General features: G+C 41.4%; 1 protein-coding gene across 3 annotated transcripts in view; it reads right to left on the bottom strand.

Moving 5' to 3' along the window:
• Nucleotides 1-19879, bottom strand: part of mob2a (MOB kinase activator 2a) — a 176827-nt gene that overhangs the window by 62350 nt on the left and 94598 nt on the right. The window contains exon 1 of one of the 3 annotated variants that reach the window (XM_034176910.1): nt 12015-12385. The exons of the other annotated variants lie outside the window; for them this stretch is intronic. Within the exon in view, the coding sequence (XP_034032801.1) occupies nt 12015-12052 (38 nt within the window). The 5' untranslated portion in view covers nt 12053-12385. Of the gene's footprint in view, nt 1-12014; nt 12386-19879 lie in introns of those variants that run through there. 3 annotated transcript variants of the gene reach the window in all.

Below are 19879 nucleotides of genomic sequence, written 5' to 3'. Positions count from 1 at the left end.
GCACGGCGGCCGGCTGTTGCTTCTCTCTGCCCAGTGTGAGGGGCTCACACCATCGAGTTACAGCTCCATCCACGGCCACACTGACAAACAGTCTCCAGAAGAAGTCCACTCTTTCTTCTGTGTTTTGCTCAGACTCACAATGAGTGTTTCACTTTTTAATTTTTGCTTTTTTGGGCAACACACAACCAATGCTTCACAAACACTGTAACTCAAATAAAATAATAATAATAAAAAAAACAGTGACTGTGAGACTTGCATGTTCAACCTCTAGCTGTAATGCATCTGCTGAATCACAGAGAAAGAGGGATTAAAAAAAAAAAACAAAAACACACAGGGACCCAGTCCACCAACCTAAAAAAAAAAACACTTAACAATGGTTCAATTTTACAAGTTGGAGAAAACAAAAACAGAAAGCCACATCCATCGCCATTTCAGCAAAATGTCAAGACTTTGGCCTAGCTCCTGACACCAGGAAAGATCCAAAACTTGTAAAGATGTGAAAAGAAAAATAATTACCCAGGAAAATAGAAAGAGATACACTAAATTTGACAATCTGTGTGATGGCACAGCAACACTGTGCCATTGCTTATGGAGAGCCCTGGACTGTTGATGCAAAAGTACTTTTTATCCAATTACTTAATTAATTGCCAGAATAATCGATAGAATACACGATTACTAAAATAATCGATAGCTGCAGCCCTACTGAATTTGAATAAACAATAATAAGAACCCAACGCAAACAAGCCAGCATGTTGACTTCGCTTGAAAACAGCGACAACGAAATCCATAAATGCAACTAACCTTAAAATGCACCTTAAACATCACCATCTCACCCAGTTTTCCCAATTGGGAACAAAAACTGCAGACTGACTTGGAGAGGACCCCCGACAGTTTGCTATTAAGGATGCATTTGCTCGACAATGCAAATATGAACAAGACAACGTAAAGTGGTGCACACTCACAGTGTTACTCATTTTATAATTAAAGAGATGCAGCCATTCAACACAGTTGATAAACCAGCATTTGAAAGGATGGACTTGCATTATTATGCTATATCGTTATGTCAATGACATAAAATGGTGTGGGGAAAAAAAAAGCCAACAATAATACTGTGATATTATTGATTAGCAAGATATTTTCTTCAATATATCATCCAGCAAAATTTGTTATTGTGACAGGTTCTGTACTATGGTAAAATGAAACATGAAGTGCTAAAAAAGAATGTTATTGTTAAAAAAATTTAACAGTACTACTACTCTTAACAGTACTGCATATTGTCTGAAACTATAACTATTGGCACTTTTTGGGGGTGGGATTGATACAATTCTGAGTTGACATTATACAAATAGTGACTGGTTTGGAAGGCAGCATAATGGAATGTCACCCCGAGGGATCATTGTTGCCCAAGGTCGCGGACAACAACGATCCTGATAATCCCATATTATATATATATATACTCAACAAAAATATAAACGCAACACTTTTGGTTTTGCTCCCATTTTGTATGAGATGAACTCAAAGATCTAAAACTTTTTCCACATACACAATATCACCATTTCTCTCAAATATTGTTCACAAACCAGTCTAAATCTGTGATAGTGAGCACTTCTCCTTTGCTGAGATAATCCATCCCACCTCACAGGTGTGCCATACCAAGATGCTGATTAGACACCATGATTAGTGCACAGGTGTGCCTTAGACTGCCCACAATAAAAGGCCACTCTGAAAGGTGCAGTTTTATCACACAGCACAATGCCACAGATGTCGCAAGATTTGAGGGAGCGTGCAATTGGGATGCTGACAGCAGGAATGTCAACCAGAGGTGTTGCTCGTGTATTGAATGTTCATTTCTCTACCATAAGCCATCTCCAAAGTTGTTTCAGAGAATTTGGCAGTACATCCAACCAGCCTCACAACCGCAGACCACGTGTAACCACACCAGCCCAGGACCTCCACATCCAGCATGTTCACCTCCAAGATCGTCTGAGACCAGCCACTCGGACAGCTGCTGAAACAATCGGTTTGCATAACCAAAGAATTTCTGCACAAACTGTCAGAAACCGTCTCAGGGAAGCTCATCTGCATGCTCGTCGTCCTCATCGGGGTCCCGACCTGACTCCAGTTCGTCGTCGTAACCGACTTGAGTGGGCAAATGCTCACATTCGCTGGTGTTTGGCACGTTGGAGAGGTGTTCTCTTCACGGATGATGCGAAGGAGATGTGTTGCACTGCATGAGGGAAATGGTGGTCACACCAGATACTGACTGGTATCCCCCCCAATAAAACAAAACTGCACCTTTCAGAGTGGCCTTTTATTGTGGGCAGTCTAAGGCACACCTGTGCACTAATCATGGTGTCTAATCAGCATCTTGATATGGCACACCTGTGAGGTGGGATGGATTATCTCAGCAAAGGAGAAGTGCTCACTATCACAGATTTAGACTGGTTTGTGAACAATATTTGAGGGAAATGGTGATATTGTGTATGTGGAAAAAGTTTTAGATCTTTGAGTTCATCTCATACAAAATGGGAGCAAAACCAAAAGTGTTGCGTTTATATTTTTGTTGAGTGTATATATATATATATATATATATATATGTGTGTGTGTATGTATGTCCATCACTATTACTTCATTTTTAAGTTTCTGATGTTTCAAACTACATTATTTTATTCTTAAACATTACAATAATAAATCAAAGACACACAATATCCACTATGTGCCTGTTGTCTGCAGATGGTGTTACAATAAGCAAGGGAAGGAAGTGGGTGGAGAAAGCTGCTGTTAGTGTCAGAATAGGAAAATAAAAGAGAGATGGATAGAAAGGGGTCATAAGAAAGGAACAATCAATAGATGTCCCTGTAGGAGAAAGTGGTCCACTGCCGCTGCAGCTGAGTCATACTCATTTTCTTCAATACACTACAAAAGGTTCTACAAGGATCGAAGGAGCGATGAGGGCATAATCTGATCCTTTTATGACCGGATGATGAGATCAGCGGCTCTTTACGTTATAAGAGTATTTTTGCCTCTGCATGCGTTCTGTGCAGAGGGATTAAGGTGCAGGCGCACCACATTTAATGTCGACTGGCTGCTTGTAGCGGAGTAACAGTGTCTCACTGGGGATGATGAGCTCATGCAATGGTGTCATTTCTCTGAGGGGTAAGTGCAGAGTTGATACTACATTGTGCACATCTGTTGGCAGCTCAAGCCCTTTAACAACAGCCCTGTAGTTAAAGTGACACTTTAAAAAGTGCACATAATGAAGCTGTCTTTCTTCAGATTACTTTAAATTTTTTTTTGTCCGTTCTGGTTTGTCTCACCTCTCTATCCTGAGTAACTGTACTACGCTAAATCACAGATAATTGAAACAAATGAAGGGGGCACAGCTGCTAATGTACTGCAGCACAGAGGCAATTACACAGTCAAGCAGGCAAGAGAGAGTGTGGGAGATATCTATCTTCTCACGACTACCTTCTCCGCTCATTTAGACTGCACCCACTGCTGCCTCACCCTCACGGGACAAATTCTCAACAAAACAGGAAGTGAGGCGCCCTGGCACTTTCTGTCTGCCTTGAAATGGGGCTTTTGTTCCCAAAGGCTGGTGGCTGCTGCAACACCAACTGCTCTAGACAATTTCACTGACACCTTTTCAGCCCATATGAAAATTAAAGGCCTGCTGTCATGACAATAGTGTTTCTCCAGCCCTTATGATGGCAAACAATCTATTCTCCACTTGGCAATTAGGCTGCCTACAGGACACCTACTACCATACACAAATGCTAAGGTCATGCTTCAAACAGCCTGTCAGTCTGCTGAGTGTTTAGTGTAAATTCCCTGCATTTAATGCTGAATCCTGGAAATAGAAATAGTGTAGAATAACCAAGAGGGGATAGCCATTTTGATAGTCACGTCTGTGTTTGCCTTTGTGTTTATTGGTCAAACATGTGGGTGTTTAACTTGACAGGGTTCCCTTTAATATTGTTATTATCTCCTGCTGTGTAACTGAAAAACTCTGATATGTATTCATCCTGCAGAAGGGGGAGGAGTTATAGAGTCTGATTGCCACAGGTAGGAAGGACCTCCTCTGGTGTTCTATGGTGCACCTCAGTGGCCTCAGTATTTGGCTGAAGGTGCTCTGACAGGACATCAGTGTGGCACGCGGGGGGAGGGGTTGTCCTGGATGGTGAGCAGTTTTCTCAACATCCTCCTCTCCGACACCACCACAGACTCCAGTTCCATCCCCAGGACAGAGCCAGCCCTCCTGATGACCTTGTTGAGGTTGTTCATGTCAGCTGCCTTCAGCCTGCTGTGGCAGAACACTACAGCGTAGAAGATGACGCTGGAGACTACTGAGTGATAAAACATCTGCAACATACTTCTGCAGACATTGAAAGATCTGAGCCTCCTGAGGAAGCACAGTCGGCTCTGATCTTTCTTATACACAACATCTGTGTTTACAGTCCAGTCCAGTTTGTTCTCTATGTAGAGGTACCCAGGTACCTGTAGTAGTCCATAGTGTCCACCTCAGTTCCATTAATGGTACCTTTTTTTTTTTTTAATGGCATTTAACTAATAAATGTCCATTACTTTTATTAGTGTGACTTATACATGACTGCTTCAGTTTCCCCCAACAGGGGACACTCGGCCAAGAGTTGCCTTGTGTCATCATCACTTTCAAGTGTGTATTTAGCTTCATTCACATTTTTCTGCAGATGTACATGATGACAACAGCAACAACAACAATGAAATTATGAATCATAATGATGAAACAAATGCCAAATATCTCCACCAATTCCCCTCACGGAATACAATCCTTCCTGTACATCTCCAAGAGTTTACAATCAAACTGTATCAGAGGCTTTCCAATGAAGGCCAACAGTTTTAATATAACCACTGTTTACACATCCAGAAAACAGATCAGGCTGCTGCAATGCAAGCATGTCACAGAAAATGATCATAATTGCAGTATTGCATGAAATATTTCAATGTTTATAAAAATCACATAACATGAAAAGATATGAAGCTTGATTTGTTCAGGAAGGGCTGTGATCAGGACAGGTACGACAAAATTTTGTCATAGCAGAAACATGTTACACATGCATATACAATCACCGGTCACTTAATTTAGTTACACCTTGCTAGAACCGGGTTGGCCCCCTTTTGCCTTCAGCTCTTCCTTAATTTTTCATGTCATAGATTCCACAAGGTGTTGGAAACATTCCTCAGATGTGTTGGTCCATACTGACATGTTAGCATCATGTCAATTCATTCAACCAGTTAGCCCATTCTCCTCTGACCTCAACAAGTCATTATCATCCGCATAACTGCCACTCACTGGTCATCTTCTCTTTTTTGGACCATTCTCTGTAAAGCCTAGAGATGGTTGTGTGTCTGGATGTCTAAATGCAATTAGTTACTGCCATGTGATTGGCTGATTAGCTATTTGTTAAACAAGCAACTGAGCAGGTGAACCTAAAAAGTGGTCGTGAGTGAATATACCTTAGATCATAATCATCTTGTTTTATGCTTCAAGTCATTAGGGTTTGGACAGATTGATAGATAGATAAATAAATAGTTCATTTTTATTTAGGCGTGCACATTACTGCATGACCACATATGCTGACTCCGTGGATCTAAACACAGAGGTAAGTTAGTGCAAGGCCATCTCTTTCTCCTCCTGAGCCAGCAGGACTACAGTGCTCCTGAAAACAAGCACGCACGCACACAGTCTGTTATGTAACTGGGCCTGTGTGAGGTCTGCCCTCTGCTGAGGGGAGGGAGGTGTAGGTAAAAGTGGAGAAGAGACCATCAGTCCAGCCGAGTTTGACAGAATCAAGTTGATCTACTTTAGATTATGAATGTCTGCAATAAATGTAGGCGGATTTTCATTCAAACAGACGTCTCAGCAGTAGGTACAAGATCAGAGATGCTTGTAAAACAGATGACGCGAAGAGAACAGACCTTGTTAGTGGCCTGCCTGTAAAAGGAACACTGTAGGCACCTTGACACTTGCACAAATTTGATTCCCGCACTGACACGCAATCTTGTGTACCAATGAGCAAACTCGTCAAACTTTGCATAAACTGTGCACAGCTTCATGCCAGTGCGCAAGGAAAACTTTGAAATGTTCAAAATGTCTGGCAAGCATTAATTTTGTGCCACTTGCGTGAACATTGCACAACCCATTCGAAAAACACTGTTTGTCATTGCGCGCAGGGCATCTAAATGATTATGACGATGATGTTATATTGATAATAAACATAACATACATTATCCAACTCATAAGAAGGAATGAAAATGCAACTGTTTTCCAATTCATTACAATACATATATTATAAATAATTACCATTGATACAAGATTCCAAATGCATTCTCCACCACACAATGCCCACAAGATAACCTGCAGCTGTTGAGCATTTTTCGGGCTGCAGCTATCGAATATTTTTGGAATTGAGTATTCTATCGATTATTTTATCGATTAATCGAGTAATCGGATAAAAAAGTTCTTTTGTGTTTTTAAACAGTATCAGTAGTGGCAGGGCTTTCCCTAAGCAACGGCACAATGGTGCTGTGCCATCATGCAGATTTTTAAGTTTAGGGTGTTCCCTCTCTCTGTTTTGCCAGGTTATTATTTATTTTTTCATATTAAGAGTTTTAGAGCTTTGCCAAACCATAAGCCCAGGCAGTCTGACATCTTCAGTCTGCGGACAGGACATTCTTTTTTCCTTCTTATTGCATATTTCATTTGCACTTTTTATTACTGTGCTTCATTCAGTGTTTAGTGTATATTTATACATGCTGTACAGTGTAGCTCAAACCGAAGTCAAATTCCTTGTTTTCTGTGGATACCTGGCGAATAACAAAGCCTTTGAAAAAAACGGCTGTGGAGTGCAACATTTCCACAACAGCTGCACTGATAAATTAACTCTGCAGCATGTTGATTAAAAACTCTAATCAAATCTGAAAAAAGTAGTTAAACATAATTAATTTAAAGTGTGCTTCCTTTTGCTTCATCTGCAGAGGTGGAGAGCAGCCAGTGGAGCAAACCACGTTTAAAAAAAATATACATATATAAACACACTACTTCACTTTAAATGTATAATAAGTCCGTTTCAGACGATCAGCACAGACTCTCTCTTAAAAGGCTTTATTTTACTCAGCATGTGGGTTTGTAAACTTGTAGCATCACCTGCTACATTGATTAGCACTTACATTAGTTATGGGCATGCTCTACGGTCTTCTTGGTTTTTTATGGGAGCGTTACAGTGCCACCTACAGGCCTGGCATATGTACTACAGCTTTAAATGAAGCTTCGAGGCAAAGAATTTGCCTCGAACATTTTTTGTAATGGAATTATTCGAATTAGTCTATTAATCGTTTCAGCCCTAATCATTTCTCTCTGATTCTGAGAGGAATTTGAGAATGGATTCATCAGCCATGTTCTGAGAGCAAATGTGTCATTGGCTACATAATGATTATTTTATATAGCGTGGTGTCAAGTGGGACAAAGCATGGTGTCCAGAGGGACAAAGCAGGACACATTGGCACAACAAATTGCATTAGAACTTACCCGTGTGATTGCGAAGCTCCTTGAGTCAGCTTTGTTATGATTTGACACTATATAAATAAAATAAAGTAAACTGAATTGAGTGAAATTCAAAAAAGTAGACATTGCCAGCCGGTGGAGGAACTCCAACAAAACCCAAGATACAAGCCAGACAAATCATTGATATTCAGTCCTTAAGCTTACTGTCTGACTGAACTGTCGGCCCCATCTGTTTGGCTGGAGCAGTGCATTTGGGGTAATACAGTACACTACACAAGGTCAAATGAGGAAGTATTGATATTTTACATGTAATACTTTCCTAGAAACAGAATTTCAACACCATCAAACCTTCATTTAAAATTTTACTGTGTTGTACGTACAACAGCCACAAGGGACGATGCTATCTAACTGCTCCAAAGCTTTTCATGTCTCAGCTCTGTCAAAGTGGCCAGACCTGCTAAAAATAGCTTAATGAAAGCCACATGCTAAATAGAATGGTTGATCTGCTCAGACAACACGTACACACTATGATGACACATTCAGAACTGTTGTTATACACCACATGCTGTGTAAAAATACCAACAGATCCACTGTGAAGTTATGAATGGATAAGGGAAGAAAAATTGAAAAAGCAAAATACTGACCAAATTGAAAAAGAATCAGTGCTGTCTTTTGGAGTGTCTGGGATTGTGACTGTGCTGGATCATGACAAAGATCCAGACATTCAATGACTTCCTGAACTGTATGTAGTGAACATGTCAATCTTATAAATACACTCACTTATCTGAATGTCACCAGGTCATTGGCCTATGAGATCAAGACATGCCTGGGAAGAGCTTAATGAGTCAGTATCCTCAATAGAGATGTTTGGCCATGAAGATACCTTTGCAGGAGAACAAAGGCCCAAGTCAAGTTTGATTCCCACCTGTGGCCTTTCTGTGTGGAGTTTGCATGTACTCCCCATGTTTGCGTGGGTTTCCTTTGAGTGCTTGGGGGCTCCGGTTTCCTCCCACATCTAAAGACATGCAGGTTAAATGAATTGGAAACTTGTCCAGGTGTCCCTTGCAAAAGAGGTCGTAATCTCAATGGGACTAACCTGGTTAAATAAAGATTAAGAAATTTTAATTCTGTGCAGTGTTGAGGACCCCAGTGGCTTGACAAAACCAAAGGGCATGAACCTCTTGTTTGACCTGAACATGGAAGCTCGATGAAGGTGGGTATGAACAGGTTGCCTGTTGTTGCTATGACCCAAGGCAGTTCTACAGTGTGGTGGATGCAGCAATGCATGGTGCCAGTGCCTGCTAGCCAACCTGGCCAGTCTAGACTGTTGTGTTGTGTGTGCCTTCCTGCAGGCCCAAATGGAAAGAAAAACTTCCAAAGTTCAAAATTCAATTTTTAGTTTCAACAAGAGCTCACTCAGCCGAGACTGTGGCCTAAAGGCCAGCCAGACTGGTTAATCTGTGGACAGAGAAAACACATGGAGCACATCTGAAAAAACAAACAAAAAAACAGGCAGCAGCCCAACTAGCAGCAGATTTGGCAATATTTATCCTTTCCATTGCCAAGACCTTCTGCAAGTGGAATTCTTCTTCTTACTTATAAGGTTTTGAATAATCAGGTCCCATCTTATCTTAGGGACCTCGTAGTACCATATCACCCCAATAGAGCGCTTCGCTCTCAGACTGCAGGCTTACTTGTAGTTCCTAGGGTTTGTAAGAGTAGAATGGGAGGCAGAGCCTTCAGCTTTCAGGCTCCTCTCCTGTGGAACCAGCTCCCAATTCAGATCAGGCAGACAGACACCCTCTCTACTTTTAAGATTAGGCTTAAAACTTTCCTTTTTGCTAAAGCTTATAGTTAGGGCTGGATCAGGTGACCCTGAACCATCCCTTAGTTATGCTGCTATAGACGTAGACTGCTGGGGGGTTCCCATGATGCACTGTTTCTTTCTCTTTTTGCTCTGTATGCACCACTCTGCATTTAATCATTAGTGATCGATCTCTGCTCCCCTCCACAGCATGTCTTTTTCCTGGTTCTCTCCCTCAGCCCCAACCAGTCCCAGCAGAAGACTGCCCCTCCCTGAGCCTGGTTCTGCTGGAGGTTTCTTCCTGTTAAAAGGGAGTTTTTCCTTCCCACTGTAGCCAAGTGCTTGCTCACAGGGGGTCGTTTTGACCGTTGGGGTTTTACATAATTATTGTATGGCCTTGCCTTACAATATAAAGCGCCTTGGGGCAACTGTTTGTTGTGATTTGGCGCTATATAAAAAAATTGATTGATTGATTGATTGATTGAAGTGCAAAGGTTACAGCTGAATGGGAGGATATTTACATTTTGCAAATTAATTTCTTCAATAAAAAAAAAAATAAATGAAAGGCTTATATGCTTAAACAAATGATTTTTTCATAGGATATTCTTGCATGTTATTTTCACCCAGCAGCAATAAAATGCTTTGCAAAGGTTAGCCTACATAACATAAATAACACATTTAATTGAAAATCCAATTATATTAATAATGCGATGATCAGCAAAGTGCCACAGAATTACAAAACCAGAATTTCATGGTTTACAACATCTGTATTTCAGTTAGCAAGAAATAATTGTATTTTTTTCCTGTTATACTGCAAACAGGACAAAATATCAACATAACAGTAATAAGCAGCTACTTTATTTATGTTTGATGCTATCAACAGCCACCAAAAAACACCTGTCATCAGGCCAAACCTGGGATTCCCATGAAACATGCATGAATTTCTGAGTCAGAATTTAAACTAAAACTCAGATTTCAGAAAAATGACTGCAATGCGCAACCAACTGAATAAATAAATAAATAAATAAATATTTCACTCACAGGCTTTCCAGTGACTATGGTTTTCCAAAAAGTCACTTAAGAACACAATGACAAATTAATGCTCTGAGATATATTTAGTTCCAACCTTTTGAATTTTATGTTACAGGATGACAAGTTTTTCCATTCTATCCATTGTGGACAGGATGATGGACATTTGATTTGGCATGGTTTGATGGAGAGCTAGGAAGCCGCTTCTGTTCCACACAATGCTACGAGTGAAAGTGGAAACACAAGATCCTAAAGGATGGAGGTCTGGCCTGAGGTCAATGAGGACCTGGTGTTTAGACGGGTGTGCCTCCAAAAACACACTCGTCAAGCCATATAACATCACAGCCAAGCCATCTGATTGGCTGATGGGGAGACAAAGGGAGAGAAAATACTAAAAATAGAAGTGACAGCCCATTTTGTCATAATGAGCCCATAATGCATCAGTGTTCTGTCCAGGTCTCCATTGCACCCCTCCTAACTGCGGAAAAAGAACCATAACTACTTCTTGCACAAGTGTTGCCTTCATAAGCCTTCTGTGTGCTTTCTCTCCAAGACTGCAATACATAACACATTCGACAGACACACAAAACGATCACACATACTAAGAGCAGCAGTGAAATGTAAACAAAAGTTCTGAATTACAGTGAGCTCTAATCCAATGCAGCTGTGGTGTGTGTGTGTGTGTGTGTGTGTGTGTGTGTGTGTGTGTGTGTGTGTGTGTGTGTGTGTGTGTGTGTGTGTGTGTGTGTGTGTGTTTTACAGCTACAATTTGGCTCTCACCATCAAAATGCTCCTTAGAGAACTAGAAAGTTATATTTAGAGTTTATACTGCAGTTGAGGCAGGAACAAGCTGCCTAACCCGACAACCACAAGAGAGGGGAACCAGATCCCTTCTGATTCGACTGCCAGAGAACCTAACCTAAATCAGCTACCAATTTTCTCAAGCACAATAGCCTGCTATTTGAATGCCAATAAGCGAGTCGGACTTCAAACCTAACAGACCGTGCACTGAGACGCAAGGCAGCTGCGGAGGAAGTTGTCTGTCTGAGGAGAAGTTAATATTCTGAAAGGGGCAACAACGGCTGGAAAAGTCTGGTAACACCTCTGTTCGAAATTCAACAAACAGAAGAAGAAGAAGAAAAAAAAAAAAAAAAATCAGAAACACACACAGGCCTGCCCGCATGTAAAAGGAACACTATGTCCAAACAAACAGTACTGCATAGTCCGGGGGCGCCCAACAGGAAGAGGGGAAGTGATGGGGAAACATGACAAACAAGGTGGCACCGCGGCTGCGTGCCCTTCTACTTCAACCAGCGTTAACCTCACCATTAACTGACCATAAAACTAAGTGTTAAATGTCCTCTTCAGGAGTTGGCAAAGGGCCATCCTGTCCTCAACTTCCCTCCTTCCCTCCCGCAAGTTAAGATAACACATTTCTGATTACAGCAGAATTCCTACTTGCCACAGCAGCACTGTCCTCAAATGTCTTACACAAACCGCAGTACAGTAAGAGAGGCAAACAGGACCAAAGCGGAGGAAGTTGACAACAGACTTAAAACTAAAATTTGGAATGACGGCAACAACAACAAAATGCAAAAGTACAGGAGATGAAAACAATGACTTCTTTTTATTTGCTACCTATAGAAGAAGCAGTCGCAGCACATGAGAACCCCCATGGAGACGACAGCAGAGGTAGAACCAGGCCGATGATGCTCCGACCTACGGCGCCTTTCCTTAACCTCACCTCCGTCTCTTCTCCTAGCAAACTTCACCTACAGGTGTAGAAGGGCAGCGGCATCCAGTTCAGCACGCCACCCTGCAACTGCACAGCTACCAGACGTGGCTGTTAACGCAGGTCAAACGGGACAGGTATGCACCGCTCAGCATGTCAGACAAAGCAACAGAAAGAAGCATTTTCACAGCAAAACAAGAAAATCATTTATAAAGCAAGACGGTCCGCACACTGCGTTCCTTTCTCTCGCTCTCCTTTCCAACTACTGCAACTCTCTGCCTCTCACAATCTTGCTCTCTTTCTCCCTCTCCCTCTCTCTCTCTCTCTCCCTCATTTGCTGACTTCTACTTGAAAGGCGGGTAGATTAGCTTGGCAAACAGAGTCCCATAAACAAACTGCTGACTGCCGGGCAGCCCAGCGTGGACTGGAGGACAGAGCAAGATGGACAAAGATGCAGTGAGTGAGCAAGATGTAGCAAACCAAAACAAACATTCCACCTTCACCCATCACTAAACACAGTCTGACATTTGCGTCACACACCTGCAGAAAGTTAATCAGTCCAGTACGCTGGCCTTGTCTGCACACTGTCTTCCATAATACATGATTAGTTGCAGAGTTAACAGCAGAATCTGTCAACTCTAAACCATCAGATGTGGAAAACAGCTACAGATTTAACAGCTGTGCCAACTATTTTTTTTTCCATCCACACCAGAGAAGCAGGGGTATGGAAAGGGAAGAGCTACAGCAGAGCAGTGACAAGCCCTCAGGAAGCGAGCCAATCACTGCAGAGTATTCTGGTCGTGATGTGGGCAAATAAGGTGAAGGACACATAGTGAAGCATGGACCCTGTTACATGTTTCTTCTTCCAAGAGTTTGATTTTAACTGTATTTGACAGCGTTCATACAGAATCTCTCCTCTCATTCTCGACACAACAGATTTTTGAAAACTGCAGTGGCTCGAGTAGATGTCAGTCTGTTCGTGTTGCTGTAATCAAAGGACTGGGTTAGCATCGACATGGAAACCTACACAAGATTAACCAACCGTGAGGAGAACAGCCAAAGCTGCTGAACAGTGACGTAACGTTCAATGTCAAACCAGCAAGCAACAGGCAGGTCCATAAGTAGTTGGACAGTGACGTTTTTGTAATTTTGTCTGTATACAACTGCATTGGAGTTGAAAAGAAACAGTCAAGATGTGCTAGAAATGTAGAATTTGAGCTTTAATTCAAGGTCAGGTCAAGGTGCATGCACTGGTGCTACACCCATCACTAGTGGTGAGCACAGATAACCAAAAAATTAACTTCGATAACAGACAATAAGATAACTGAAAAGTTATCTTTGATAAAGACAAACCGATAAACCACCCAAAAATGTATCGGAAGTTACAGATAATTGATAACCGATAAATTCCGGTGTTGTCTATGGGACATTTGCAGTTACTAAAGAGCTGAAAATGATTTTTAACACAATCGCTTTTGAAAGCATCAAAAGCGGTAAAAGACCTAAAGAATAAGCAAGAATGTTTGACCATGCTGCCCCCTGCAGGAAGCAGCACAGACAAATCCTGAGAGCACCCACGAAATCAACTCTTTACTAATCATAATCATTTTTCTTTCAACATTCTGCCCCTGCTGGAAGCTCTTGTTTACAACAGCGCACCCACCACAGAGACACACCAAGAGCAGCCATAAGACCAGCTCCCTATCAATTTCAACACTCCGGTCAGGTGGAGGGCTTGAAAAATAAAGTCATACTAACTTATGGTTTTCTGAAAATACTGATAGAATAACTCCATTAATGTCGATTCTGTCATTTGTACAAAGTTAAAATATACATATACCTTTTAATGTTGAATAAGGCACTAATTCTGAGGTTTTGTAACAAACACAGACCACAAAACATTCTGGGTAAAAGTGCTAAACAGTGATTGGTTCAGTAATCCATTATGTAAACCAACACGTTAATGTGACGTGTGTTGGTTTAAAGATAAATGTGCTTTTGTAAAATATTCCATTTTTATTTGTAAAAACAGGCATTTTTACGGAGCCCTGGAAGTGTCATCGCAATTGCATGTTTTAAAACTTTTATGATGTTGTAAAACGTGCACTCAATATTAGTAAGTAAGTAAGTAAGTACATTTATTTATATAGTGCCTTTCACAGACATAAGGCCATGTACACACATTGTCGGGTATTTGTAAAACCGAATATCTTACCCTTTCAGTTTGGGGAAAAAACTTCATCCACACTACGTCGTTTAAAAAAAAAAATCCATCCACATCGAACCGTATAAATGTGTTGTAATTAGTCTGCCAAACCTTTGGGTGGCGGTACTGATTAAAATTCTATCCAATCAGGAGCCTTATTCTCTTGTCGTCACTTCCACAAAAACTAAAAACATGGCGCCAACCTCGTTCGTGTGGACCGATAAGGAGTCGGAATTACTTCTAACTGTAGTTTTAGAATACAAAGTTAACATATATGCACACAAAAAGCGCTTGGACAATACCAACACTTTGAGAGCAGCTATGTACCCAGACGTTTAATACTGGCATGAACACTCCTGGCCAGTAGATGGCAGTAGCGGCCTTGAAAAAATGTCAAACAAAATTCCAGATAATCCGTGTCTGCTACATTTAAGATGCGTGGAATTTAACAAACGCAAATACACTAACGTCTATAAACCCAGAGAATATATTCACCAGAGTTTTAGGCACTAGAGTTTAATGCTGTTATCTGTGGACCCTGAACAGAGTGTCTGAAATGCATTTGTCCTGTCGTGAATGTCTGAGATTACCTTATGCTACCCATAATGCATTGCTGCCTGGCACAGCATGTGCTCACAAAACCTTAAAAATTAGCACATTACTTTAAAACGAAAACATATATCTGATATTTTCACTTTATAAACTTCAGACATGACAATAATTTTAAATAACTTGTCTAAAATGAGTGGTTAAAATTTGAACCATAAGTTAAACATGTATGCCTCTGGATGACTTGGTGACATTGCGATTATATTAGTATGGTGTTAAAGGAAATTACTTTTTTTTGGTCACCAGTTCTCCTTTGCTTACAGAGGATAGAGTGGTTTCTGTTTGCAGAGGGTAGAACAACATGCTTATTAGGAAACTTTTAACAGGTAGGTCTCAACAGCTTTAACAGTTTTAAAAATGTTTTTCACTGTTCAGCTTAGTTTAGTACGTTATCGGTCTAAACGTTATCGGACGGTAATTCATCGGAAGATAATTAGTCCGATGATGGTTTTTAAATTTATCTAAAAAGATAAGCCGATAATGAAAACATTATCTTCGATAATTATCTGTTATCGGATTATCGGAAGTGTGCCCACCACTGCCCATCACACTACAGAACTACTTTGAGTCCTGATAACAATTACCCCCACCGAAAGCAACCATTCACCTGCTGCAGCCAGGTGTGGGGCATCTCCTTGGTCTTTTTCCAGCTGCTGGGTCCTCAACATTGAAGTGCCTGTGTGCTGGATCATGCCCACAGAAACGGGCCATATGGCAAAAATGTTATTGCCAGTGTTCGCTCACAATGCAAGCTATACACCTCACCTAAGTCCCTCTACACGTCAAAAAAAAAGAAAAAGAAAAAAAGAAACATGACTTAAGTTTGTACATCGGTTGCACATGATCAGAATGTGTCCATTTTCTTATGTTTCTCAATTAGGAATGATGACTGGTACCTGTGTACTGCCCGTCCCTAATTTGGCTTCATTTATTAATCTATAGATTATTTTCACCATTAATCAATTAGTTATGTGGTCCATAAAATGTAAATCAGTGTCATCCAAAACCTAAGATAACATCCTTAAATGTCTCATTTTCTCCACAATCTAAAGATTTTCACTTCATTATCAGAGGAGTAAAGAAATTGGTAATGAAATCAGAAAATATTCACATTTAAGAAGCTGCATTCAGAGAATATGGATTTTTCTTTCTTTTAAATGACTCAAAACTGATTCTGAAAATAGTTGGTGATTATTTAACAGTCCATTATTCAGTATCACTCTAAGCCCTAATAGTACCTCAATTTTCAGTGCCAATAAGCAACAAGACAAATATAAGTAGTTTGAATACAAATATTCACTTTTCCAGTAAGTCTTCTTTAAACAAGTCATACATATTTCAAAGAGAAAGATTTTCTTAAGAGAAATTTCAGTGAGTTTGCCAGAAGGTGCATGGGAGAATAGAGCCTAGATCTGATCAGTTTGCAGGTACACAACCCGTTCTGTGTCACTCCGCCATGCCGCTGTGGCTGAAAAGCTGTACAACCCATTTTCTACAATAAAAGACAGAAGATATCTGGGTGTCTTGGTGGCTGTTCCTCTGTAGATGGCCCATGTTCACAGACGTACAGTCATAACATGACATGGATGAAGCAGTGCGCTCTTATCATGACCACATCTACTGGCCCGGCGTGTCCAGCCAGTCCTGCCTGCGTGTCCGACACGACACGTGTGTCCTGTGGGCGGCATGCCGTAGGACAGACACAACGTTATATGTGGAACAGAGCTCACGTGGATGACATGACATTCAGATCGCCCACTGCCTATTATGATCTGACAGTTCGTTTCACCTGCGACAACGTGTGTGCCGTGCGCTCGCTCACTGCAGCCCATCACAACAGCAATATATGTTTTTATGTATGTCCACATGAGGACAGCAAGCAGACACACGTGTCACAGTAGACAGTTGTAAGGCTAAGTCCGTATAAACACGGTACGTGTTCTCTAGCCATGACGTCCACAACCAGAGATCTCAACAGCTGCTGCTATCGGTGGCCACGCCCCCTGTCTGTTCAGTGCACACACAAATGTGTCACTCTGTTTCTGTGTTATGTGATCTTTTTTTTTTTGTTATTTGTTATGTAACTGTGTATGTAGTTAGTGTAGTACTTATTAATATAGCTGTCCTGGCTGTGGTCTCCGTGTTTATAATGTGACACGTCGTGTGCACTGAGCCATCATTTGCAGCTATCAGTGAGTCTCTGGCCAGCGATCAGCTGGGAGGCAGCTCGCTGTGCTGAGTGCGCTCAGACGTGGCTGGCCGCTCCCCATCTGTACATACAACTGTACATGTCAGCAGTTCATGCAAGTGCGCTCCCGCTCCCACCCCCCAGAATGCCAGATGTGTTGCGGATTGGGGGGGGGGGGGGGGGCTCGAAACACATGCACGCTTCGTGTTGTGGGGGGGGCTGCAGGCTGCAATACACACGTGATACACACACACGGCAAGTGTTGAGAGGGGAGCTGATACACTGAGTGTTGCTTTGCAAGGCCACACTCGTGGGGGCACTTAGACAAATTTCACATCCAGCTTGAAAGTGATCACCTTCTCACTATTTCCGTGCTAACAGCGCGAATGGCCACACATTTTCTAAGTGTCCAGCGAGCAGTGTTGGATGTTCGTGTGTCACCTGGAATTTGGCCGACACCTACCGCGATAGGGATCGAATGGGCTCTCACAGGGCACGCTCTGTCTTTCAGCCACTGGCGTGCATGAATATTTGTAGCGACAGGTGTACGAGGCGTTAGAGGCAGCTCAGATTTTTCACGAATGCCATGCAATTGCTTCTTCGTGCGCTAGTCGGCTTCAATCGTGTTATGTGTGAAAGGGCCCTAAAGATTGACGTAAACGAAATCTGAGACTTATTCTGTAACTTGAAAATGTTCAGAAACTTGTTTGTAAAAGTGATAGTTTGTATTAAAAATAATCCTTTTTATTTAGTTTGTCCAATTACATATGGGCTCTGATAAAGGAGGGACCATTTATACAGGTGGCTTTAATTTCTAAGTGGTTGATGCTGAATATCTGTTAAATCCCTTAAATTAACAGCCACACTGCAAGTAAATATTGTTTCATTCCAGCTCCATTGTGGTTGTGGACAGAAGCAAAATGACAAAAACTGTCCAACTATTTATGAGCCTGAGTAACTGAATGCCCCAGTTTAGGGAAAACAAATTCCTGCAGACTACAACAAGGACTGACAGAGGGGAAGACAGCCTGAGACAGTCACCTTCAGATGACGGCAGTTATGAAACAAACACACAACCACTGTTGTTCTCGTCCTGGCAATACATGGAAGCATCCCTGAGCAGTGAGACCACAACTCTGTTGTATTTTTTGCCTAAGCTTCCTGCATACACCACAGGACACCGCTGCAGTTCCTCTCTTCTGTTTTCTGCTTCTGTTCTTTAAGGAGGGACAAAGGAGATACGCAGCAGCCTGGCAAAGCACTTATACATCCAATGACATCATCCCTCCTCCTCCTCCTCCTCCTCCTCCTTCTCCTCCCTGGAGGCCTGTAGCTCAGAGCCGCAGTTAGCTCTTCACTCACTCTTTAATGACCTCATCCTTCTTACCTGCACCTACACCGAAATGTGAATGTATGGCTTACAAACGAATACACACAATGACTATAGAGGGGCAAAGCCACAAAGCCGTGTTCACCTCACACCCACATGCAGAGTTATAGTGGGACACAGACATAACATTTTGTGCGTTTTATTCTGCGTGGTAAAGTGGCTGTTCAAGCCTGGCACTCATTAGCTCCCTTTGTGTTTTGGCACCCAAAAGTCAGGATGTGGGTTGTTTGTGTGCTTACGTGTGCGATTTATTCAGCGGAAGGACCAGAGTTCTATAACGACACAGTGAAAGGAAAATGAGTGCCAGAGGGGAAGTGAAGGAAGGGAAACTGCCTTTAAATCAACAGCCACTTTAAGTAAAATGAACAAATTCTTGTGGGTCTGAGTTCACTTCCTCTATACTCTCAGCCTTATCACAAAATTCAGACAAACAAAAGCAAGATATCCAGCAAGTATCATTTATGCCTTCAACTAAGTTCAAGCAAGCCCCAATATCCAGTCCTCAGAAATGAAGCAAACGAAGAAGAGGCAAATCTTGTAATTTGCCACCTCTTCTCCTTGTTAGAGAGTCAGTTCCCGTAAACCCTCATGTTAAAAAATGTCAAACTTTAGGAGCATAAATAAACATGCTTACAGCCTGGTGGACAAAACCATTTTGGTCTGTTTAGCTAGTTCAACTCTTCATGACAACCATATAGGGGGATAAAAAAACAAGCAACAACAACAATAAAAAAAACAATGGTTTGACATTTTGAGCCAATAACTTAAGACTAGTTAGTGGTCTGGTGGCATTGAGTGACAGGTAATGTGTGCCAAAAAGCTGTATCCACAGCCCACTAATATACAAACAATGAATGTTTAGGTGTGCTGCTCCTCATTGAATGAAACATTCCATCTTTCACCTATGGAAATATTATTTCCATTGCACAAATAAATCATTCAGAATTTGTTTTATATAACGCCTAAAATAGATCATTATCATTTGATATTTTATTGCCCAATTACCCAGCGAGACTGGGCACTGTGTCAGGCCAAGTAGAGCTGAAACAACTAATCGAGTTAATCGATTAAAATCGATTATTAAAATAGCTGTCAACTAATTTAGTCATCGATTAGTTGCTAAATAACTTTAGCTAAATAACAAATGTTTCGTTTCTTCCATATAATCAACCGAGCTTTGCTTTGAATCTTGAACCAATGAAGGAGTGCTTCGAACTGCTGCTTCATTGGCTTCATTTGTTTTATTTCGCGTTATCTTAATTTTCCCCACTAAAACCCTAAAGAGCATATGTCTTTGAGGAATATTTACCTTTTTTATGTTAAACTGACCCGTTATGGTCTTCTGAAACAGTTGATAGATGTATTTTATGCTAACGCC

The sequence above is a fragment of the Thalassophryne amazonica genome, chromosome 8 (assembly GCF_902500255.1).
Source record: "Thalassophryne amazonica chromosome 8, fThaAma1.1, whole genome shotgun sequence".
Taxonomy (NCBI): Eukaryota; Metazoa; Chordata; class Actinopteri; order Batrachoidiformes; family Batrachoididae; genus Thalassophryne; species Thalassophryne amazonica.
The sequence above is the reverse complement of the archived record's forward strand: the minus strand, read 5'-3'. Positions and strand labels throughout refer to the sequence as shown.